The 25,900-nt window shown below is 36.6% G+C and overlaps 2 protein-coding genes across 2 annotated transcripts; both read right to left on the reverse strand.

The window, feature by feature from the left end:
- Positions 1–1,009: 1,009 nt before the first annotated feature.
- LOC113774016 (cytochrome P450 CYP72A219-like) lies at positions 1,010–4,301 on the reverse strand. The gene is made up of 5 exons (XM_027318596.1): positions 4,019–4,301; positions 2,868–3,085; positions 2,349–2,593; positions 1,808–2,192; positions 1,010–1,456 (listed from the first exon to the last, which is right to left on the reverse strand). The coding sequence occupies exons 1-5, from the start codon at positions 4,299–4,301 to the stop codon at positions 1,010–1,012; spliced, it is 1,578 nt and encodes a 525-aa protein (XP_027174397.1).
- Positions 4,302–11,027: 6,726 nt separating this feature from the next.
- LOC113774971 (cytochrome P450 CYP72A219-like) lies at positions 11,028–15,696 on the reverse strand. The gene is made up of 5 exons (XM_027319646.1): positions 15,391–15,696; positions 13,287–13,504; positions 12,745–12,989; positions 12,206–12,590; positions 11,028–11,975 (listed from the first exon to the last, which is right to left on the reverse strand). The coding sequence occupies exons 1-5, from the start codon at positions 15,671–15,673 to the stop codon at positions 11,550–11,552; spliced, it is 1,557 nt and encodes a 518-aa protein (XP_027175447.1). The 5' UTR covers positions 15,674–15,696; the 3' UTR covers positions 11,028–11,549.
- Positions 15,697–25,900: the final 10,204 nt, after the last annotated feature.

Genomic DNA, 25,900 nt, shown 5'->3' on the forward strand with positions numbered 1-25,900 from the left:
CTATTAATCTAAGGGGCAAATTTGTAAATATTGATGATGGGCAATCCAGCACTAGAATTTTTAATTGGAAAGCCAGCTTTGGACAGTCACTCCGAAGGGCAATCCAACGCTGTGTCAGGTTGAGATTTAAGCCCTTTCCTATCGTCTTGTCAGGTTTTGGTTCTTACAATTTGATTTTGCATATTTCGTCTTTCATATGTTTAAACCGTAAAAATGTCAATAAACTACACATAACCCCTTTGTAGATTTCATAGATTGCCATATGATCCCTTTTAATGTTTAAAATATTCACGTCACCTCTATAATTTTATGTAAAGTGAAAAGTTGATGATAAATAACTTCTGTAACGTTACTAGTTGAAATACTAATGTTGGCTAAGCACGAGATTGAATAATGGCATGACTACCTCTGATTTGTTTACACGTGTCCTGATGTAGGATCTAGTTGAAATACATTTAAGTGCATATCACATTCAGTAATGAGTGAATAGCTTATCACTTAATTTTGCCTAGGAAATTCAGTACTATTTAATTAATTTAGATGTTCAATTTTTGTTAATTGAACGGTCTGAATATGTTGAGATATGAATCCATTAAATTTAAGTACCGAGCTGAATTATCAAAAAGCCTTAGGCAGCTACGCTCCTTTTTGTAAGACTAACACAAACTAATAAACACATATTGCTGCGGAGGTTGACTTCAAGCAAATGAAGCCTATGCGGACAAGCGTGGCTGCTGAGTTTTCGTTCATTTTCAAATGAAATTTAACAAGAAAACTTCACAATGCTTGCTTAAAAATTACAATCAGGGTTGAGGCATTTACGAACGCCACATGATACAGTAAACCACATGATACAGTAAAGACAGAAAGGACAAACTGCTCCATACAACTGTTTGTTCACTCCAGAAGGAGTACATGAGATCTATATATCTCGATTTTGGAAGAGAAGCCAAATTTGAACATCTGAATTTTTGTATCCTTACAAGACAAGGACACAAACAGCTGCAAATTATGCAGTCATAGTTTCATGCTTCAATTTGTGCAAAATCAAGCGAGCACCATACTGCGGTTGAATCGTTATGACTGCGCGGGGTGCATGAGTATAAGAGGGGGAGAGTTCAAAGGAGAAACGCTGGAGAAGCATAGCTACTGCCAGTTTTGCTTCCAACATGGCAAAGTTTTGGCCAATGCATAAGCGAGGTCCCCAGCCAAATGGGAAGTATGCAGTTTGGCCCTTTGTTGCATTTGAGACTCCATCAGCAAACCTCTCTGGCTTAAACTCCTCCACATCATTGCCCCATATTTCAGGGTCATAGTGCAACAAAATTGCTGGTAATGATACCTGCACTTGAGCTGGTAGAGTTAAATTTCCCAACTGAATTTCTTCATCAGTTCTTCGAGGAATTGCAGGTACTGGCGGATATAGTCTGAGAACCTCGTGTAGTATCATGGTGACCTATCACAGACAATAAACCACTCAAATTCCCCCCTAAAGCTCTCCACAACACCTCATTTTAAGAGTATATGCTCTTGAGACCTCACTGGACAAGATAATTGCATAGAGTTTTGTTCTAAATATTGAAGATTGAATGCAAATAAAGATTAATCAAAAGTAATTTAAGATCTATCTAGCAAAGCTACATTATATACATCCAAGTATTTTTTTTTTTCCTAATCAAGAAACTATAGGATGTATGTATTCAAGAGTTTGAGGTGATTTCACATCTATGTGGTGGCAGAGCAACTATAAAAGCATTAGAATATCGCAATGATACAACGATGTATGTAAATTGAAATTAGTACTTACCAATTTTAGCTGATTTAACCCTTTAAAATCAGGCTTGTTAGTCCCAAAGTGTTGCAAAACTTCTTCTCTAGCTCGTGCTTGCCAGTTTGGATACCTACTCAATAAGACCATTGTCCATACAAGCATCACTGAGGTGGTCTCCTGCCCCGCAAAATAGAACAGCTTGCATTCTTCAATAACATCTCCAATAGTCATGCCAAAATCCTTGCTGCCGTGCTCATCAATTTCTTTAGAATTGGATTCGAGTAATATACCCAATAAGTCATCAGCACAAGCTTCCCCTTCTTTCATTGCCTTCAATCTTGCATTTATAATTTCTCTAATAGATTCTTGAACATCTTTGGCAATTTGTTTCATTCTTCTATTTAATTTGGTTGGCAAAAACCTGAAAAGAATATAATAGTTTCACAAACAAGCAACAAAAGCTTGTATATCGGACCTTCATTTACTGGGTAAAGGGATCTTTTCCAAGCAATGGCATCGAATTTAGAAGTCAAAAGTTTCTTCAGAACAAAGAAGGCAGCGAGTTAACACAATTTACCTCCACCCTGGAATGTATACTGATTCTACAGCCTTTAGGAAATGTTCAGCCTGTTCCCTTTGAAGTTCAAATATCCTTTTTCCTTCTTGATAGTTACTTCCAAATGCCGTCCGTGAAATTGCATCAGAAGTCAGAGTTTGAATGTCCGGCCAAACATCCAACTCACAGGAGCCATTGGTCGAAACAATCTCCTCCCATTTGCTCAACATCTCACTAGCACTTGCATAAAATGAAGGGACCATGTGCTACAGGCAAGAACACGGGAAAACGAAAAAGAGGTCATGTACAATGCTACTCCTCCAGTAAGAATTCTCAGTTCATTTTGTAAATTAGGTATCATAGTTGTTTTTGCTTTTCCTGTAATCAGATAGCTTACCACTTCATTATGGTGAATGCATTCATTCCAATGAACTAATCAAAGTTTCCAAGATTTCTGGTATGACGACAACCTTACCTTGTTGGTCTCATTAAGAGATGAAGTAATAATTCATTAAATACCCAGATAAAATTAGAGAAAACCTTCAATTTCTCCACATGGAAAGCGGGAGTGATGAGTTTTCTGTGTTTAGCCCATTTATCTCCATCATAGCTCACCAGCCCTGTTGCCAGCAATTTGGTCAATGGATTAGCAGGAGCTTTTTGAAAGATGTAAAGCTTTGTTGTGATCTCCCTTATGTGTTCAGGGTTCAAGATCAGCACCATCGGTTTTGGTCCATGCCATATGTATGTATTCTCACCTGAGAGTCATTCACCACTTGTTTCAACTCAGGATTAAACAAATATCTTAAATCAATCAAGGGTACCTAGAACTGCTATCTTTATCTGTTTTTTTTTTTTAAATCATTTAACAAGATGGATACGTTGGAAACGAGATATTGGAGGGTACTTGACCTTATGAACTCCTGCCAGTACCTGAAAATCAGACGGCATGCTATACAGTAGATAAATTGGACTCCTTGGATTAATTGTGATCATAATATTTAGTTCTGATCATCCTAACCAATCACTCAAGAAGATATAAAGGCCTCATTTATTTTCGAATACTACTCGGCATTGCTGTCTATTTGATTCACCATGTTTGAGGTTTACATTAATCATGAGAAGATCGAGGCTTCCTGTTGTACTACAGTGTCATTGAGTTTGAACTCTTGAGACTGGAAAGTGGACAAGCAACCTAATTTAGAATAATTTGTCCAGATTAGCACATCCACCCATTTGTATTCATATGCCAAGGTTCAACTCTCGTTGCTCTAATTTGCACTATTTGCTCTGCAATCTCCTTCATGTACTCAAAACAGGGGGGAAAAAGAAAATTTCTTGCTAAAAAAAGCTGTCTCATTTACTGAATAGTGAAAACAGATTAGTATCCACTATTGCATTATTTGCCATATCAAAAATAAGATAGAACTATCCTTATGAAATAATAGCGATAGCGATATTGTTTTGTGTGTTTTGGGGGGGGGGAGCAAAAGGTGTAATGATGACTCTGCAATCTCCTTCATGTACTCAAAACAGGGGGAAAAAGAAAATTTCTTGTTAAAAAAAGCTGCCTCATTGCAAGGTAAATTGAAGTAAGGAATCTTGAAAGGTAAATTGCAATCATTGAAGAAATCCATGAACACTTGCAAAGAAAGCATCGGACGATTGAAAAAGATGATACTACTACTTACCATACTTCTTGACAGCTGCACAGAAGTGAGGAATAACTCTCGGGACGAAGTCGTCAGATACATTGATTGGCTTGGAGTGAGCTTCCTTGAAGTGGGTTGCGATCTCTTTGAAGTCTCCATAGAGAAGTTTGTAAGGATTTCCTCTGAGACCTTGCTCCTTCAGCCGCTTTTCCAGCTTCTTCGGAGTTAACCACGCCCAGTTGAACGCTCTCCATGCAAGCACTGAAATCAAGAGCAGAATACAAGAAGAGAACACAGCAATTGGGCTGTATCCTATCTCCATTACAGAGGCGTAGTTAAAGGTTTATTGTGATCATCTGCTCTTGCATTCATATTTATAGCTGAAAGTTGTCGGAAAGTCCGAGAAAAGTTGTCTTCGTGTTGTCCCAGAATTCAGTTTTAGAGCAAGTCACTCTTTAGTCACTAGTTGTTTAACGACTCACTTAACTTTCCTATAATTATAATTTTAATTAAGAACTATACTTAACCCACATATTTTGGATTAAAGTGTCAAAATCATGCAAATTATTATTGTTATTATTAATTTTATGCTAGAGTCAGTTGAAACCTCAAGACTAATCTCAAGTCACGACGGAAGTTTTTTGTAAAGCATGTAGGGTTTATGCATAGCTTTATAAGTTATAAGAAGTGCATGTAAAAAAGAATTAGACTACGTACTGGAGACTAAAGTGTAATTCATCTTCTATTTATACATCTTTAGTATTGAAGTAATTTTAGCTTTTTTTATATTTTCTTGAATTTTGTCGATTTCATGGGTCATTTACTTTTGTGCATTTTAATGTGAATTTTCTTGTTTTGTAGATTTATTTTTAAAAAAAGGAGAGAGAAAAAAAGGAAAAGAAAGAAAAATTAAAAAAGAAGAAGAAAAAGAAAAAAAAAAAACTCTCTTATCATTTGTTCCAACTAACACACTATTCACCCAATTTAATACTCCACCTCTCTTCCCTCTTTTCTCCGGGTACAAAATTCATCATTTTTTAACCCACAGCTTCACAACAACTCCAACCAACACTTCTTTCTCAGTTCACTCTCTCGGTTCTTTCTTTGGCTCTCAATTCACAAGTAAAAAAAAAAAAGAGTAATCTTATTTACACCGATAGTATATACATTATTACGGTTAGATATACGACACATATGTAAAATTTGAGTTTCAAATTCAAATTCGAATTATGTGTCATGCATCTAATGGTAAAAATATATACACTGACAGTGTATAAAAGATTAATTAAAAAAAAAAGAAGAGGAAAACAACTTTCCCTCAATTCCCTCTCCCTCTCCCTCTCGGCACTTGGGATCCTCGGTGACATATTTTCTATGCCAATCCAATGCCACCTCTACTATTGCGCCAAGTGTCTTATTATTATTTACACTTTAATTTTTTAATAATTTAAATTGATTTGGTTTAACATAAGTTTTCTCTGCCCTTTAAAACTTTGAACCAAGTGATAATTTCTCTGCCCTCTAAATTGATTTGGTTAATTTTGATTTAAAGTTTTAGAGGACAGAGAAAACTTGTGTTAAATCAAACCAATTTGAATTATTAAAAAATTAAAGTGTAAATAATAATATGACACTTGACGCAATATTAGAGGTGACATTGGATTGACATAGAAAATATGTCACCGAGGATCCCAAGTGCCCTCTCGGATCTCCTCTCCCCCTTCCCCTCTCAATTTTTCCACCATCACACTCTCACACTCTCACACTCTCTCTCGGTTCACTTTGCACGCACAAGCACACCAAGCACAAAAACTCTATCAATTTCAAAACAACTCACCAACTTTTTCCTCCCCCCCAACTCTCTCTCGGCTCTCCGTCAAATTTTCACACCACACACTTGCACGCTCCAACAACCTCCAACTCCCTTTCTCTTCCTCTCGGCTCTCTCACTCCCTCCCTCTACACATATTCATCCGTAAACCAAACACAAAAGAGTATCCTTTTCGTTTTCCCGTGATGTTGAGCAAATAAGCAACAAACATGCATTTAATATAATTAATTAAAAAAAGAAAAGCTTAAAAAAAATACATCAATGAAAGTTGTAGTCCCTTGCCAAAGTTTTTGATGGGACCATGTGCTACAGGCAACAACACGGAAAACGAAATGGAGGTCATGTACAATGCTACTCCTCCAGTATGAATTCTCAGTTCATTCTGTCAACTAGGTATCATATTTGTTTTTGCTTTTCCTGTAATCAGATACTTTACCACTTCATCACAGGGAACTCATTGGTTCCAATGGACCAGGGGCAGGAACAGTTGCAGGCAGTTATGTGCATTTTGCACACGGCGTAACTTTGTTTGCATATGGTGTAACTTACTTTTAACAACGTGTTACTTCAGAACAAAATTTTGTGAGTCCTACATATGTTGTTAAATCGAGATATAAGATGAAATATGAACCGTACAATTTTTTTTGGCCAAATCTTGGCCACTCCTGCCCCTCTTCCGGTTCCAATGAACTAATCAAAGTTTCCAAGGTTTCTGGTATGACAACCTTACCTTGTAGATCTTATAAAAGATGAAGTGATAATTCATTAAATACCCAGATAAAATTAGAGAAAACCTTCAATTTCTCCACATGGAAAGCAGGAATGATAAGTTTTCTGTGTTTAGCCCATTTATCTCCATCATAGCTGACCAGCCCTTGCGCCAGCAATTTGATAAGTGGATTAGCATGAGGCTTTTGAAAGATGTAAAGCTTTGTTGTGATCTCCCTTATGTGTTCAGGGTTCATGATCACCACCATCGGTTTTGGTCCAAGCCACACGTATGTATACTTACTTGAGAATCATCCACCACTTATTTCATTAAACAAACATCTTAAATCAATCAAGGGTACTTAGTACTGCTGTCTTTATCCGTTTCTTTTATCATTTAACAGAATGGATATATTGGAACCAAGATACTGGAGGGTACTTCACCTATGAACTCCTGCCGGTACCTGAATATCAGACAGCAATGTATACAAGAAGCACGATTAAAAGAAATGCATTACTGCCAATTGGACTCCTTGGATTAATTGTGATCATAATATTTAGTCCTGATCATCTTAACCAATCACTCAAGAAGATATAAAGGCGTCATTTATTTTCGAATATTACTCGGCATTGCTATCTATTCGATTCACCATGTTTGAGGTTTACATTAATCATGAGAAGATTGATTCTTCCGGTAGTACTGGAGTATCATTGAGTTTAAACTCTCGAGACTGGAAAGTCGACAAGCAACCTAATTTAGAATAATTTGTCCAGATTGGCACATCCACCCATTTGTATTCATATGCCAAGGTTCAACTCTCGTTGCTCTAATTTGCACTATCTGCTCTGCAATCTCCTTCATGTACTCAAAGCAGGGGGGAAAAAGAAATTTTCTTGCTAAAAAAAGCTGTCTCATTTACTGAATAGTGAAAACAGATTGGTATCCACTATTGCATTATTTGCCATATCAAAAATAAGATAGAACTATCCTTAGGAAATGCTTCCAGACTGATAAAAAGAAAGGTGTAATGATGACCCTGCAATCTCCTTTATGTACTCAAAACAGGGGGAAAAAGAAAATTTCTTGTTAAAAAAAGTTGTCTCGTTGCAAGGTAAATTGAAATGAGGAATCTTGAAAGGTAAATTGCAATCATTGAAGAAATCCATGAACACTTGCAAAGAAAGCATCGGATGATTGAAAAAGATGATACTACTACTTACCATACTTCTTGACAGCTTTACAGAAGTGAGGAATAACTCTTGGGACGAAGTCGTCAGAGAGATTGACTGGCTTGGAGTGAGCTTCCTCGAAGAGGGTTGAGGTCTCTTTGAAGTCTGCATGGAGAAGTTTGTAAGGATTTCCTCTGAGGCCTTGCTCTTTCAGCCGCTTTTCCAGCTTCTTAGGAGTTAACCACACCCAGTCGAATGCTTTCCATGTAAGCACTAAAATCAAGAGCAGAACACAAGAAGAGAATACAGCAATTGGGCTGTATGCTATCTCCACTACAGAGGCGCAGTTAAAGGTTTAATTTTGAGCATCTGCTCTTGCATTCATATTTAGAGTCATCTTCATGATGTCCCAGAATTCATCAGTTTTAGAGCAAGTTACTCTTTAGTCCTAGTTGTTTAATGATTCACGCAACTTTCCTATAATTTTAAAAGCTATACATAACTCTCAAATTTTGGATTAAAGTATGTTCGGGGGTTAATATCTTTAATGCTAGCGGTCCCAGAAAAGGGGCGTAAATCCTTCATATTGGTCATTCCGGTTTCCCCTGAGACTTCAATTCAAACTTCCAATGTGCCTTCAATACTATGAGCCTATGAGGTTATCTTTTATCCAAAATGTTTCAGATTCTAATTGCACTTTTATTTTGTAAAATCAAACACCCCTGCCGGGCTAAGTCTGCCGCCCTGTAGCCTGTAGGGGACAACATTCATAACATTCAATTTACCTAGCACCCTAAGATTATTGATTACCCTTGAAACTGGTTCTGAGCAACAAGAAACCCGGAGAGGGAGCAGACTAAGACTCAGGCAGAAACTTTTGAACAATTTCCTGAAAAAAATCGTTAAATTTCAAAATGCAAGAACATTACACTGCCTGGCAGTTCTAGACAATTGAGGGTTACTTTAATAGTGAAGGGTTAGCACTTTGATGGTTGTAACTAATCTGTAACATACATCTCCTAGTCTATAAAGAGATCAATTGAGGGCTAACTTGCTGCAAAAAATCATCTTATCAAAACTTAGATATTCTGTAATAAGTACGCCAAAAGCTTTTTCTTTGGAGCTTTGAACACTAATGCTAAGTACTATCAAGACATGTTTCATTTTATCCGAAAGATAATTCGTCTATGGTGTTGCACTAAAATAGAGTACGAATTTAGCCTAAAAGAAAGTAAATCCAATTCACGACTTGAAGCCAACTTCTTGTTTTTCATCACATGCATACATTCCTCTCATTTGCGCCAACAACAGGTCCCAACCAAATGGGAAGAATGCAACATTTCCCTTTGTTGCATGTGAAACTCCTTGACAAAACCTTTCTTCTGGCTTGAACTCTTTCGCATCTTCGCCCAATATTTCAGGATCATGATGAGCTATCAGGGTTTGTAATTGTAACAAGACTACCATTCCACTGGGAAGAGATAAATTTCCTAATTTTGTTTCTGCAGCCGTTATTCGACCATTGACTAGTACTGGTGGATATAACCTTAGGACCTCGTGTAATATCAAAGTTACCTCAGGAAGAAAAACAAGAAACTCATTAGTCCTCTACCCAGATTTGTCAATGTTAATTATGTTACCAGGCTTGCCACCAACAGAGAAAGTGAGAAAGCTCGACTCAGTCTTCAACAAAACAGACTATGTCATCCAAGTGACATTTTAAGTTGGAATATTTTCTTCAACAATTACATTTAACGATTGTTGATGAGAATACCTTTTGAAAACTTCCTAAGAAGTCCTTTAACTACAATAATTGACTAAGGATGACTTAAAGCAATAAGTAAGCTTACATATTATAAAAGTCCTTTAACTTCCTATAAATGTATGTATGTATGTATATGCACAAAAAATAAAAAAGAGAAGTCTTGAAAGGTAAATTGCAATCTTTGAAGAAATCCGTGATCTCTCGCAAAGAAAGCATCAGATGATTGGAAAAGAAGATTTTACTGCATATCAAATTTCCTGACAGCTGCACAAAAATTAGGAATAACTCTTGGGACGAAGTCATCAGTGAGGTTGATTGGCTTGGAATGAGGTTCCTCGAAACGTCTTTGAAGTCTCCATAGAGAAGTTTGTAAGGATTTCCTCTGAGACATTGCCCTTTCAGCTGCTTCTCCATCTTCTTGGGAGTTAACCACATCTAGTTGAATACTTTCCAGGGTAGCACTAAAATCAAAAGCTGAATACAAGAAAAAAAACTATTGGGCTGTCATTCGTGTTCTACAAGTATCAAATTTATGATGATAAAGACAACGGAGAAAATTTTAATAGGTGGCAATGTGGCACATATTTTTAATGTTAATCATCTGCAAATTATACTTCTTTTTTAATATGGCATAATGGTAGGGTTTTTTTTTTTTTTTTTGCTATTTTAGAAAAGGGAAATGGAAGAAAATTTTGGAGCAAATTTTTGGGCTTTCATTGTTCTAGAAATATCAAAGTTATGATGATATGGTGTACGTTTACATAAACTGTTGCATTTCCTTCAATATTTGATGTAAATAAACAAAATTCACACTTTTGACCAAAAATTGTATCAATAGAATCCAAGCAATATCGAAAGTTAAACTACAAAATTGTGGCTTAAATGCTTTCGACTCACATCTTTATCAAACTACTCATTTCTTTCAAGTGTTTTCATTTATCTCCTCATCACACAATTTAGAATTTCAATTGAAAATAAAACCTGAAATTTCTCCCTTTTGTCTTCTCTCCTTTCCCATCACCGCATTCAGCTTATGCAGCTTTTCGTTGTTTCATTTTGTAGCTAAAAAAATTTTATTTGGCTGGAGTCTAATGCTGATTTTGTCTGAAGATATCTTACCCTCATATGGAGGATTCGAAGATTAATAGCAAATAATTTTTCTTTAGTTTTAACGATAAGATTGGACGACTCTCCGGATGTTTGTACGCGATAAAAGTTTCAATTTATGCCAAACTAAGGTCCCGTTTGGATTGTATTTTCCGTCATTTTTTATGAAAAAATTACTGTAGTGATTTGATGTATGTGAGGAAAAAATGTAATAGAAAAATGTGTTTACGGAAAATGACGAAATTTTTTTACGAAAAACAGCAATCCAAGCAAGGCCTAAATTTTTACTCGTTGATTTGAACTTATGCACGAGATGATCTATAATAGCTTTCTATTCCACATTAAAAGAATTTCTCTTCTTACGCTCGTGCCTTGGGTTGAATTAACCATTCATGGTTTCTTTTCGCAAGTCAATCAACTGAATATTCACCGATGACTAGGAAGCTTCTTCAAAGCTAAGGCTCAAATGGGGTCAATTACAAAGATTACATGTTTCAAAAAATTTGTGATAATAAGTAAATCCTTGTCAAACACGATTTTCAGCATTTCCACGCCACCCCCGCCCCCCTCTTTTTTTTCTGGTGACTAGGGGAAAGTTTACACCCTTCCGCAGGAACTCCTCTAGAAGTAGCCGCACCTATTACATCTGCAGCTAATATGCATCTGTTGTTCCTGCTAACTATAGATCTCGTTCTGCTTGACATTGATTTCTCATTCCTTAAGCATCCACACATCCTTTTGTAGGAGTAGCACAAGAAACTTCACAATGCTTGCTTACAAATTACAATCAGATTTCAGGCTTTTATGAGCAACAGATGAAGATGGTAATAACAGAGAAGCGGGCAAACTGCTCCATACAACTATTGTTAACTCCACGAGTAGTGCGTGAGGGTATTTGGGTTTTGGAAGAGAAATCAAGATTTAAACATCTGAAGTACTTATTTCCCCACAAAGCTAATGACGCAAACAGCCAAGATACATAATTCAAGCTAAAATCTCTGCAAAATCAACTGAGCACCAAACTGGGGTTGAAGCGTTGCTGCTGCCCGAGGAGCATGAGTATAAGATGGCGAAAGCTCAAAGGAAAAGCGTTGCAGAATCATAGTCAATGCCAGTTTGGCTTCCAACATAGCAAAGTTTTGGCCAATGCATATACGAGGTCCCCAACTAAACGGGAAGAATGCGACTCGGCCCTTTGTTGCCTTTGAGACTCCATCAGCAAACCTCTCTGGTTTAAACTCCTCCACATCATCGCCCCATATTTCAGGGTCATGGTGCAGCAACATTACTGGTAATGATACCAACACTCCTGCTGGAAGAGATAAATTACCCAATTGAGTTTCTCCAGCAGCTCTTCGAAAGAGTGCAGGCACTGGTGGGTAGAGTCTGAGAACCTCGTGCAGTATCATGGTGATCTATAACAAAAGATAAACGCACTCAGACTTTACACTGACGAGATCATACTATAGAGTTAACTTCCAATTTTGACTAACAAGTGCAAATAAAGACACTGTACAGTTCCATTAGGTTCATTTGAACATTTTCTTTAATCAAGACACTGTATGGTGCACATGAGTTTGAGGTTGGTTTCACATATACGATGGTGTCAGAGCAATGGAAACGAGAGCTTGCAGACAGTAGTTACCAATTTTAGGTGATTTAGTCCGTCAAAATCTGGTTTATCAGTGCCAAAGAGTTGCAAAACCTCTTCTCTAGCACGCATCTGCCACTCTGGATACCTACTCAATAAGATCATAGTCCATACAAGCAGCACTGAGGTGGTCTCCTGCCCAGCGAAATAGAACAGTTTGCATTCTTCAATAACCTCTAGAACTGTCATGCCAAAATTCTTGTTGCCATGATGATCAATTTCTTTAGAGTTGGATTCCAGTAATATGCCCAGTAAGTCATCATCACAGGCTTTCGCTGCTTTCATTGCCTTCAATCTAGCATTTATAATATCTTTAATAGATTCTTGAACATCTCTTGCAATTTGTTTCATTCTTGTATTCCTCTTGGTTGGAATGAACCTGAAAAGAGCATAATTTGGCAAACAAGCAACAAAAACTTAAATGTCACCACATCAATATTGGCTAAAGGGATCCAAACAAATTACAGTTCTAAATCATTTGAAGTCAGAAGTTTCTTTAGGATAGAACAGGCAGTGAGGTGGAAAAATTGTACCGCCATCCTGGGATGTATAATGATCGTGCAGCCTCAATGAAATGCTCAGCCTGTTCTCTTTGAAGTTCGAATATTCTTGATCCTTCTTTGTAGTTACTACCAAATGCCGTCCGTGAAATTGCATCACAAGTCAGAGTCTGAAGATCCGGCCAAACATCCAACTCAGAGGAGCCATTGGATGAAACAATATCCTCCCACTTGCACATCATCTCACTAGCACTTGTATAAAATGACGGGAGCATGTGCTATAGGCAAGAGAACCAAAAAAGGGAAAAATAAGTCAGTATTACTGCTATTCCACTGGTAAGAATTATCAGTTCATTCTATCAATCAGTAACCACTTTTGATTTTGCTTTTCTTGCAACAGATATTAACCACTTGATCGAAGCCAAACACATTCATTTCAGCTAAAATTTATATATATATATATGTATATATATAGTTTCAAAGATTTATTTTATGATAACCTGACATCACACAGCTTATTGCTTATCATGCTACAATTCACTAAATAATTGAAATAAAATCAGGGAAAACAAAACCTTCAACTTCTCCACATGGAAAGCAGGATTGATGAGTTTTCTATGTTTAGTCCATTTATCTCCATTATAGCTCGCCAGCCCTTGTACCAGCAATTTTAGGAGTGGATGACTATGAGGTCTTTGAAAGATGTAAACCTTTTGTGTGACCTCCCTTATGTGTTCAGGATCCATGATTACCACCGTCAGTTCTGTTCCCTGCCACAAATATGTATGCTTACCTGCAACGCATTCACCACTTCTCTTCACTTTCATCTCAAGGATAAGAATTTATCTTTCCATATAATTATCAAAAAATCAAGTGTACTCAGCTTTGTGCCATACTATCTATGTGTTTCTCTTCTTCCGTTTCACACAATAAAGATATTGGCATAAAGGGGTGTAACGAGGGTGCTTAATCCTGCTCGAACCCAGAAATTAGTCATGTAACATGGTATATGGCAAGCACGTACTCAAATAAATGCATTACTAGAAACTTATGTCCATAATCTGATCATATATGTATATATATTTTTTGATTAACATAATCTGATCATATTAAAGGCTCAGTTTCGAAATATTTCTATTCTTTAATTTGCTTCAGCATGTTTTGAAGTTTATTCCTGTATAAAAAATTACAATTACAATTTAATTCAGTTTAAACTCTTGGACAGTGGCAATATGTGGTTTCATTGAGAACCTTGAGTTCTTCGCCGAATAATTCATTTTAATGACCATTCTATGTTCTTAGACTCCATAAAACATAGTAGACACAGAAAGGGAGAAAAGCAACCCAAGTTAGAACAAGTTGTCTCAATTGGTAAAGCCATACCTCCCTAACAATGTGCCAAGAATAGATGCAACTGTGGTCCCTTCCTCTTAATGTACTTAAAAAAAAAAAAAGCCTCGTAAAAAGTTGTTTCCTGTAGTAAAAGCAGGTTCCCATCTACTCCTTGATAACTAAAGAAATTTCATAAACAGCCCTCCAATCTCAATAAAACTAGTTCTAGTAAGAGTAACTATCAGAAGAGAGAAATAAAGGAAAAGGCATTATCAAATACCCCAAAAAATTAAAAAAAAATCCGCCTCGAGTGTAGGGATATAGTAATTGTGTATTATGAGATATTTCAGCGCAAGATAAGGACTAGCACGTGAAGTCCTTTCAGAGTGATGACGAGATGTAGCGGTGGGCGCAAGGTGTTATGATTCTGATTGCAATTGTCAGGTGTTGGAGTATTTTTTTTATAAAATAGTTTAAAATTATTGTTCCGTCAGAACAAAAGTCCAAATGTCAAATAGACAGATTAGCAATAGTTATAATAATTATTATAACAATAATAAAATTAACTATAATAAAATAATTAAAATAATAATATAATAATACACAAATATAGAGGCCTAAAGCACGGATTTTTCATTTTTTTCATTTTCTTTAAGGTGATTCAAAACGCTGTGGAAGAATTAATTCCGCCGGTGCAGCAGAATCTTTGACTTGTCATCTCCAGAATACAACAATCCAACCACATTTGCTATCATTCTCATTAGTATGCACAATTAAGAGAATATAGCTCCACTAACACCAATTTTTTCTTTTTTCTTTTTGCCAATCTATGAAATAGATAGAGTGTTTCTCTTACGAATTATAGCTCACAAAATATAAGTTGTTGTAGCACCTTTTTCTATCTCAACGACACATATTTACAAGTGAAGAAAAATTAGTCAAATATAACCTACACTAGTAATATGCAAGGTAAATGCTGAAAATTATTGGCTATTCCAGACACATTTTAATTTGAATTATAGATTATAAAATTTATTGTAATTGAAAAATCATAATTTCATATAATAAATCTTTAGTCAAAAATCATCCAAACACGTAAATTTCAAAAACACTTACCAATTATTCTCCTTATAACTCACACATTTAATTGAGAATTTAACTATTTTATTAAAATACTCCAACAGGAGGTTAAAACTTCCAAACTAAAATCTTGATCATTGTAGAAATTAACTTAAAACAAAACAAAAATCATTGAAAGATAAATAATGATCATTGTACAGATCTAAACTTGTAGAAAAGAAAGCATCAGCTGATTGAAAGAGAAGATACCACTACAGTACTACTTACCATATTTCTTGGCAGCTGCATAGAAGTGTGGAATAACTCTGGGGACGAAGTCATCAGTGAGATTGATTGGCTTGGAGAGAGCTTCTTTGAAGAGGGTTGAGATCTCTTTGAAGTCTCCATAGAGAAGTTTGTAAGGATTTCCTCTGAAACCTTGCTCTTTCAGCCGCTTCTCTAGCTGCTTGGGAGTTAACCACACCTGGTTCAATACTTTCCATGCTAGCACCAAAATCAAGAGAAGAATACAAGAAGAAAGTACAGCAATTGGGTTGTACACTATCTCCATTACTGAGGTGTCGTTAAGGTCGGATCCGCCCTTGCCCCCATATTTATAGTGGGAAGTTGGTTATCTTTTTGATGTCCCAAAATGAAATGTTTGGTAAAATTACTCTTTAGGACCTTGTAGTTTGATGTCTTTTCGGTTTACTTCCTTATAGTTTTAATAATTATACATAACCTCCCGTACTTTGGACTAATGTATAAAGTGATGGAAATTATTGGAGTCAATTGAAATATCAAGAGTAACTTCATGTCAAAACGAAAATTATTTGTTAAAATTTATGTGTAGCATTATAAATTATAAGGGAGTCATGAGAAAAAAAGAGTTAAATCGTTTGGAAACTAAAATCAAAAGTCCTTAGATTTATACTTCCTTGGTCTCACTTTGGACATTTTATCTTCATCCCAGGTGGCAAATCAAATTGTAAGGAAAAGTGTGTCTAATCATATCTTTGTGGATTTTATTCTTTTCTTTTTTGGTAACAATTAATTATAGTCCTTTTTATAATTCCGTATTTATAGTCAATTTCTTTCAATCTATTAATGACCCACCTTATATAAATTTGTATTAATTGTGTCTTTTTAACTTTTTTTGTCAATTAACTCATATCTTTTTATTTATTGTATTAATTGTAGCTATTGGCCACAATCAAAAACTTTAAGTCTTGGAGTAAGAGGTCACGGGTTCAAATCTTGTCTGCTACTATACGTGACTTTTTCTAAATTCATATGGGTGCATAAAAATCGGAAGAATGTTGTTCTGACATGGGAATGGTACAAAACTATACTGTCGGGCTGACTCAGCCTAGCAAGAAAGAAAAAAAAATTTAAATGATAGGTTGCCGGGATGACTAAGCCCGGCAGCCAAGCTAGAAATTTTTTTTTTATCCATTTGTTTTGGAGCAGCCAAAAAGGAGGAGGAAGAGGAAACTCTTGATGAATCAATTCTTGACTCGGTGATCAAATTTGTTGTTGTTTCAGTTAAGCAATTTCTAGTGGCCACGGCATGGATAAAGGGCCTTTTCTTGTATGTTTCTTGGGTATACTAGATTGTATACTCATGCACCTGACCTTTCTACTATTCAAGAAAAATAGTCTGGCTTCAGGGAAAAAGAAATAAAAATTAGTTTGGATGCAATTTGTGTGTGTGCGTGTGCGTGTGCGTGTTCGTGTTCATTTTTTTTTTTTTTGTTTTCCATGTAGATTTTAATGGCATTTTTAACTGTGGTTTTAGGTCATTTTTAGCTGTGATCATTTGGTTGCGGCAAAACAGCCAGATATATTCTCTATCTTAGCAATGGTTAGTATATACTACTTATAGTAGATTATTTCTTGAATTTTATTTAAGTGATATTAGTCTTAAAATTAGTAAGGATTTTGACGAATTGATGGTCAGCATATTTTCTCTTTTGGGTAAATTATTGAATTTTTATTTTCAGTTTATTTCAATCAATATGGATGGCTACATGGTGGCAACGGATGTGGAAACGGAGCCAGAGGTTTAAGAAAAAAGCTACCTTGCTAACTGGGAAAAAAGAGACCCCATTGAAGTAGCTGCCTACTGTTATAAAGTGATGGAAATTATTGGAGTCAATTGAAATATCAAGAGTAACTTCATGTCAAAACGAAAATTACTTGTTAAAGTTTATGTGTAGCATTATAAATTATAAGGGAGTCATGTGAAAAAAAGAGTTAAACCGTTGGAAACTAAAATAAAAAATCCTTAGATTTATACTTCCTTGGTCTCACTTTGGACATTTTATCTTCATCCCATGTGGCAAATCAAATTGTAAGGAAAAGTGTGTCTAATCATATCTTTGTGGATTTTATTCTTTTCTTTTTTTGGTAACAATTAATTATAGTCCTTTTTGTAATTCCGTATTTATAGTCAATTTCATCCAATCTATTAATGACCCACCTTATATAAATTTGTATTAATTGTATCTTTTTAAATTTTTTTGTCAATTAACTCATATCTTTTTATTAATTGTAGCTATTGGCCACAACAAAAAACTTTAAGTCTTGAGAGTGGGATGTCAGGGGTTCAAACATTGTCTGCTACTATATGTGATTTTTTCTAAATCCATACAGGTGCATAAAAATCGGAAGAGTGTTGTTCTGACATGGGTATGGTACGAACCTGTTGAGTTGACTCAGCCAGCAGGAAAGAAAAAAAAAATTTTAAATGATAGGTTGCCGGGATGACTAAGCCCGGCAGCCAAGCTAGAAAATTTTTTTCTATCCATTTGTTTTGGAGCAGCCAAAAAGGAGGAGGAAGAGGAAACTCATGATGAATCAATTCTTGACCCGGTGATCAAATTTGTAGCTGATTCAGTTAAGCAATTTCTAGTGGCCACGGCATGGATAAAGGGCCTTTTCTTGTATGTTTCTTGGGTATACTAGATTGTATACTCATGCTACCTGACCTTTCTACAATTCAAGAAAAATAGTCTGGCTTCAGGGAAAAAGAAATGAAAATTAGTTTGGATGTAATTTGTGTGTGTGCGTGTTCGTGTTTCTTTTTTTTTTTCATGTAGATTTTAATGGCATTTTTAACTGTGGTTTTAGGTCATTTTTAGCTGTGATCATTTGGTTACGGCAAATGATCTGGGGTTGTGCGCTAGTATCTGCCTGCATTTCTTTGGTCCTGTTCGGTTACTTGATGATTTTTTTTCTTTTGAGGGTGTTACTTGATGAAAATGATAGGGTGTTAATTGTTAGTAATTTTATTGTTAATTTTCCCTTTTATCCTTGCCAAATATTGTTTTAATTATTAATATTTACTTATATTTGGTATTGGACCCAATTTCAGGGAGTGAAGCAGAAAACTACAAAAAATGAGGGACTTTCTGAAGATAATTGAGACTTCAAATAAGCCACAGACCTGGCCCACATGGTGATAGACGCGGACTGCATTTCTTTTTTGCGAATTAGGAGTATCTTGGAGTGTTGAAGTGTTTGACTATCAAGAGGAAACTAAAGAAAGAAGGACTTCAGAGAACTTCACTTTATGTACACTCCTTTCTCAATTTGTGCGGGGACCACGGAGAGAAGAAAGGCATTAGTCATTTGAATTGAAAGGAAACAAACGTGCAAAGAGTTGTTTTTGTTCCTTATTCGTGGGGACCACTGGTTAGATAGCTTTAGTCATTTCCTTTTGGCTATATAAGGACAACCGGAAGAAAGGCTACGGAGAGTTTTTTAGCATAGTTTAGTTTTATTCTTTCTTGGTTCCTTTGATGGCCTGGATCTCAGTTAAATTACTTTGAGATTTTCTCATGAGGCGTGGCTAAGTTTTCCTAGTCGAAGGTCAATTTGAGAACTCGGTTTTGAACATCTGTGAGATCTAATTATTTTATTTATTTATTTTATTTATTGGTATTTGTGCGTTTCCTGATTTAATTGCTTATGCTTGTTATGTTATTTGAATGTCAAGGGCCCGATATTCGAATTAACCTAATGATCTAATGCTAAATTAATTGATTGAATCCGTAATTGTTCAATTGATTAATACCAGTGGCGACTAGCGTGATTGGTTTCATGTTAGGGAAACGTATGATCTAATTTAAACAAACCCTCGTAGCGTGTTTGTTGGTTAGGATTGAGTTTTTCTAATTATTAATGCAATCAAGTAATTAAATCTTATGGTCGTACCTAGGGTTATTTCTTGGTTAGAGAAATAGTTAACGGTCGTACCTTAACTATCGAGAAATTAAGGAAAGGCTGGTTGTTCATCGCGTGTATGGCAACTATAACCAATCTATTAATAAGTAATTGAATTATCTTTGCGTCGATGATCAGTTGCATGGACCGTGTCTGAAAAGTTATACCTTTGGCTAGAGTCATATTGGTTATTGATTAATTTCTATTTATTTCTATTAGTTATTTTATTAGTTAGTTAATTAGTTATTTTATATTCTCCAAAAACCCCCCATACTTCGGATTCTAAAAGAAATAAATTATCCCCAGTCCCTGTGGATTCGACCCTACTTATCACTATCTACAGAAATTATATTTTGTTTGAGCAGGTATTTATTATTGCACAGACTTGATAACCTGTCAATTTTTGACGCCGTTGCCGGGAACTAGTGCCAGATTAATTTGTTTCTTTTTAAGTTTCATCTTATTTTTATTTTATTTTATTTATTTATTTTTATTTTATTTTTTTTATATAGTTTATGGCTTCTAACACTCCGTATTTTGGTGATAGACTGGATTTTGTTTCCAGGGAAGGCAATGAGGCTAGTTTTTTTGCTAAGTTTGCATATTCAGAAGTACTAAACTCTATTAGAGAAAGAATGGTTGCTGCAACCTGTAAAATTTGTTATGCCAGGGATCATTCAACTAGTATGTGCCCCGAATATCAAGATAATATTAGTGTCCCACTCAATAATTATGGAGATTTTTCACCCTGGTCTCAAACGTGGTATAACCCTAATCCAAACGGGTATGATCAAGGATGGTGGGATAACTCCAATTATAATTATACAACGGGGCCAATGAATTTTCAGCAGTATGAGTCTCAAGAATCATCATCTATGTCAGGTATGTCTCTTGAAGAAATAGTTGTATCAATAGCTACTAATACATATCAATTCCAACAGGAGACACAAATGAGAAATAGGATGATGAAGGATGCAATGAGTAATCTGGAAGATCAAATTTGTCTATTGACATCCAGAATAAATCGATTGGCTTCTCAAATGGAAGAATTGCCCTCGAAAACCATTGTTGATTTTGAAGAAAATAAGAGTGCAATTTGTTTGACTAGTGATGAGGAGATACAAGAGTGTCAAAATGAGAGATCTACAAATGCAGTTGAAAAAGAAGCCGAAAAGGAAGAAATGGAACCCCAACCGCAACCCATTTAAGTGAAAGAATTCAGTGAAGAATCATCAAACGTGGTGACACCACCTCCATTCCCTAACCCGCATTTTCTTAACTCTTACTCTATAATTTCTGTTGATGAGATTGATTTTGTTATACCGGAAGTTATTGAGTCTCATGGCAGGAATAAGTTAAGAGTAGCTATGGTCAAATATCTTGAACCGTCGAATGCTCTTGATGGAAGAGTGGATGAAGAATTGCGATCAATGCTTGATTATTTGGCGCCATTAACTAGTCCATGGAAGACCGTAGCTCGTGTGCTCAAAGATTACTCCATCTATGAGGGTTACCAGGATCACATTGAAGATGAAGTATTGAAACGAGCCACAAGATTTTATCCTCCATGAACAAGACATAACAATGTCTAGCCAAAGACATTAAAGAAAGACTCTTTTTGGGAGGCAACCCAATTGTTGATTTTGTTATTTTTGTGTTCAATGTCTTAAATATGTCGTTTCTCACTTGGGTACTAATCACTCTTGATGTTTTCTCACTATGACCAGAATAGGTAATCTTGGCGTGCCCACGCGAGGAGGGCACGCGTTAAGCGTCTAAATTCAAGTCTCATGGTCAGTGGACGTTTTACAATCTTGGCGTGCCCACGCGGTGTTTGACGACCCAAAAATGAATTCAAAAAAAAAAATTTAAAAATTCACATTGAAAAAAAAAAGCATTTCAAAAAAAAGAAAAAAAAAACATTTTTTTTCTTTCTCTTTGTAGACAAAGAAAATTTATTTAATTTATTTTAGTCAAGATTTATTTAAATTAAATCGATCTTGATTAAATTAAATTAAATTATAGAAGTCCATTATGTTTTGGACTGGCAAATTGGGCCAATATTATATGGGCTATTAAATCAAATTAAATTCATAATGTCCATTTAAGTTAGAGTGAATTGATTGCTTTATTAATTCACCATGGACTATTTGGGTTGGCCCACTATTTAAGCCCAAATTAAATCGGTTTCTTGGGTAACAAGTGATCCAAAATGCAGGAAGATTCTAAGGGTTTTCTTGAAGACCTAGCCTACATATTTTGGCTATAAATAGAGGTCTTCCCCCAAGGCAAAGATAGAGAAAAATCCCTAACATTCGGAGAAACTCTGTCAAATTCCCTCAAGAGCTTTCTTCCTCAAATCCAAATCCAAATCAAGTCAAACAAATCCTCCTGCTATCGGTGTTGAAGACTCGAAGTTCCAAGTGTTTGACGCCATCATCAAATCAATTGTTTTCTACGCCGAAATTGTAGGAAACACCCTTTCGATTGGAGAACAAGTCTTTTCGCCCCTTCAATTGAAGCTATTCGAAGAAAAGAATCAGGGGATTAATTTCTTTGATTCAAGAACTTTCAGAGATTGTAACCCGCTTATTATTTGATTTAATAAATTTGATACTTGTGCAAGTTTTCTTGTCTTTTATTTTAGGCAACAAAATTTGTGCTTACAAATTTCTGGCACGCCCAGTGGGACAATCTCTGCCTCTCATCTCTTTTCTTCCAACAACTTACCAGTTTCAAAATTCGATGGAGTTCAAGAAGGTGAACTTTTCTCTTGAAGGCTTAGTTGCTGATGTCTCAACCACTCAAGGGACGCAGTATACTGCACCTCTGACAAGGAGTAAGGCCAAGAAATTAGCAGAGAAGGCTAAAGCGAACGTTGTGACTGAAGTAGCAAATCTCGAGATGCTTTCTAACAAGAAAGGAGCCCATGATGAATCCATTGGTAGCCCAAGTGATTCTGCTGCCTCTGTGGTGATGCCCGTCATGATGACCAATACCACAACTGTAGAAGACCAAATCTCGAATCTAGCCAAAATTGTCGAAGGGCTAGTAGTGCATGCCCAAAATCAAGATGTCAAGATAGTCAAATTAATGGATATGGTGGAAAATATAGGCGAAAATAGCCTTAGTATGTCCAAACAGAAATCCAAAGTGCAAGATGAAGGTGACTCATCATCAAGGGAAAAGGAGAAAGAGGATGCGAAATCACAAGCCGCGAAGGAATTTTCGATCTCCCCTGATGGCACCATTCATGTTGACAATCTGAAGGAATTTATCGAAGGCACAATCAAGGACAAGATTGGTGGAGGTACCAAGTCATATAGTGGTTACACCAAACCTTACACCGCTAGAGTGGAAAGTTTGAAAATGCCTGTGGGGTATCAACCTCCAAAATTTCAACAATTTGATGGCAAGGGCAACCCTAAGCAACATATAGCACACTTCGTGGAAACTTGTAACAATGCGGGCACTGATGGTGATTTGCTCGTTAAGCAGTTTGTTCGCTCGCTGAAGGGTAATGCTTTTGATTGGTACACGGATCTGGAGTCTGGAACCATTGATAGTTGGGAGCAGCTAGAGCATGAATTCCTTAGTCGCTTCTATAGCACAAAGAGAACTGTCAGCATGACTGAACTTTCTAATACACGTCAATGGAAGAGTGAACCTGTCATTGATTTTATAGACCGTTGGAGGAATCTAAGCTTAAATTGCAAAGATCGAATTTCTGAATCTTCCGCGATCGAGATGTGCATTCAAGGTATGCACTGGGGACTTAGATACATCTTACAAGGTGTACAACCAGAAACATTTGATGAATTGTCCACAAAAGCTCATAAGTTGGAGATTAATCTTGATGGACAAGAACCGCCAGTTCCTGACCCTCACAAGGCCAAAGAGAGACAAGAAGCAAGGAAAGGGGGCAAGCCACCATTTAAAAATGAAAAGAAGGAGGCTATGGCTACAAGTGTAACGCCCTTTAAGGTTGTTCCCAAAACTGCCAGGAGAGAAGACAACAAGATCAATGCACATCAAGAACAAGGAAAGAGGAAACCAACTCTCAAGGAGATGCAGGATAAGGAGTACCCTTTTCTTGATTCTGATGTCCCTGGTATGTTTGATGATCTGTTAAGTATAAACTTGATCACGCTTCCTGAGATGAAGCGACCCGATGAGGCTAGGAATACTGACGATCCAAATTACTGTAAGTATCACCGATTGGTCGGGCATCCCATTCAAAAATGCTTTGTCTTCAAAGACAAAGTAATGGAGTTGGCAAGACAAGGGAAAATTCTCCTTGAGGAAGACAAGGCGAGTGTGAATCAAACGTCCATTGGTTCCCTGCAGTCCATGGAGGATAAAAGGGTCATGGTGCCTGTATTGCCAATAATTCAATTTGGATCACTGGATCCTATAGAAATCAAACAAGAAGGTGCTCATTCAAATCTTCAGGAACATGTATATGAAGATGAAAAGGCGCTACAGCCTGATGTGGATGATGAAGGGTGGACTCTAGTCACGCGAAGAAGGAGGCGAAAGTCTTATCCATCCAGTAAGGCGAGCAAGGTCTTAACAAGAAGTATGGTGACCTGGAAGGAAAAAGAGAAGGACGTGAAGAAAACTAATGACTGTTGTAATCTTCAAGGAGGTCGAATTTTCAAGCAAAAGTCGCGAACTCCTATCACTTTAAAAGAATTTTTGCCAAAAGAATTCTTTGATGTTGATGTGGTAGCAAGTCACACAACGCGAGTAGATCATATCGAGGAACAAAAAGATAATGCTCGCGAATATCTCTGTGAGATGGCCCGTGCGTCCATTGGCAATGAAGAAGGTCGTGTGCCTACCAACAATGAAGAAGTGAATGTCACAAGTATCACTTTTACTAGTGAAGACTTGTTGCTTGGGTCAACACCGCATAACCGTCCTTTGTTTGTGACTGGTTATGCAAAGGAGCAAAAAGTGAATAGAATGTTGATAGATGGAGGTTCCGCAGTCAATATTCTCCCTTTAAAAACTCTGAAGGAGCTTGGTATCCCGGTTGATGAACTCTCCAATAGCCGACTGATGATTCAAGGCTTCAATCAAGGAGGGCAAAGAGCTCTTGGGTCACTAAATTTGGAGATAGTCATTGATGACATGACGTCCAGAGCACTGTTGTATGTGATAGATGCTAAAACAACATACAACGTATTGTTGGGAAGGCCCTGGATTCATGAAAATGGAGTTGTACCTTCAACTCTTCATCAATGCTTCAAGTACTGTCAAAACGGGGTGGCAAGAAGTGTGAAAGCTGATGATAATCCTTTCACTGAAGCAGAAGCATATATCGCTGATGCCAAATTTTACATCAAAAGGCACAATGCGAAGGATAAGCCTGAGCAACCTCTATCTAGGGATAAAATCCAGAACCACGAATCTCCAAATGCAAAAGGGGAGAAAGTGATGACTTCGAAATCAAAAGAGGAAGTTCATGAAGAAACTGATGTTTCATTGCCAAACAATGAATCAGTTGTCTTTCGCTGCCCTCCCAAATCAAGAATGGAACAGGGACAGTCACCTGCAATTCAGCATGAAACTCTAAAAGATTTGACTCTTCCGGTAGCTCATCTTGATACAAAAAAGGCGTCATCTTCTCAACTTAAAAGGTCTAACTTTTTAACCAAAGAATCTGAAGTTGAACAAGAGACCATACCAAAGTCAAGAACTAAAGAAGGTTTTGATCCTATCGCTTATAAGCTTCTCGCTAAGGCTGGATACGATCTCAAAGAATCTGCGGTGTTAAATGTTCCATCCCGTCAATCTACCAGTGACATGATTCATGGGTTGAATCCTACCCAAAAGATGTTGAAGGAAAAAGGATACGCCGTTGAAAATCCCAAATTTGGCCTTGGCTACTCCTCTCCTACACCAATCCGCATCAAGATCAATAGAGTTAGTAGCCAATATATTGCTATAGAGGATGAGTCTTCTCAAATAGTTGGTAAATCTCAAGCTTTTCACGAAAAGGAGAATAAAATTCCACGAGTATCAGTCTTTAAGAGATTAGGACCACAAAAAAGACAAAAATCTCAAAACTCTCATAAGAGTAAAGGAAAAATGGCAAAGTCATTGCAAAATCTTGAAGAACCTTCTGATTGTCCTCATAAATTTGGTAGCATCATTCCTTCGAGAATGAGAAGATGCACAGACCTTGTAATAAAGTGTGGGACTGAATTGAGGGTCAGGGAGTATACCGTGGTGTACACAAGACCAAAAGAGGATGATGAAGAGAGTGTTGCTTCATGCAATCATATAACCATAATTGACGGTGACTCACCTGAAGAAGATGATGATGCTGAAGACGCTCCACCTGAATTGGAGGAAGGTGTTAAGGCTACTGTGGATGATTTAAAGGAGATCAATCTTGGTACTTCAGAGGACCCGCGTCCAATATACATAAGTGCTTCATTGAGTCCTGACGAAGAGAAGGCATATATTGAACTCTTGCGGGAGTATCAAGATGTTTTTGCATGGACTTATAAAGAAATGCCGGGTTTAGATCCAAAAGTGGCCGTCCACCATTTGGCTGTTA

Source organism: Coffea eugenioides, chromosome 6 (genome assembly GCF_003713205.1).
Source record: "Coffea eugenioides isolate CCC68of chromosome 6, Ceug_1.0, whole genome shotgun sequence".
In the NCBI taxonomy this organism is placed as follows: Eukaryota; Viridiplantae; Streptophyta; class Magnoliopsida; order Gentianales; family Rubiaceae; genus Coffea; species Coffea eugenioides.

What these genes read in the sequence shown, in the direction of transcription:
- LOC113774016 (XM_027318596.1), bottom strand. Translation starts at nt 4,301, where the DNA reads ATGGAGATAGGATACAGCCCAATTGCTGTGTTCTCTTCTTGTATTCTG. An exon ending in TCCATGTGGAGAAATTGAAG is followed by an intron (nt 2,594 to 2,867) that starts GTTTTCTCTAAT and finishes TCTTGCCTGTAG; the next exon opens with CACATGGTCCCTTCATTTTA. An exon ending in GTATACATTCCAGGGTGGAG is followed by an intron (nt 2,193 to 2,348) that starts GTAAATTGTGTT and finishes TATTCTTTTCAG; the next exon opens with GTTTTTGCCAACCAAATTAA.
- LOC113774971 (XM_027319646.1), bottom strand. Translation starts at nt 15,673, where the DNA reads ATGGAGATAGTGTACAACCCAATTGCTGTACTTTCTTCTTGTATTCTT. An exon ending in TGCAGCTGCCAAGAAATATG is followed by an intron (nt 13,505 to 15,390) that starts GTAAGTAGTACT and finishes AATGCGTTGCAG; the next exon opens with GTAAGCATACATATTTGTGG. An exon ending in GACTAAATCACCTAAAATTG is followed by an intron (nt 11,976 to 12,205) that starts GTAACTACTGTC and finishes CTTTTGTTATAG; the next exon opens with ATCACCATGATACTGCACGA.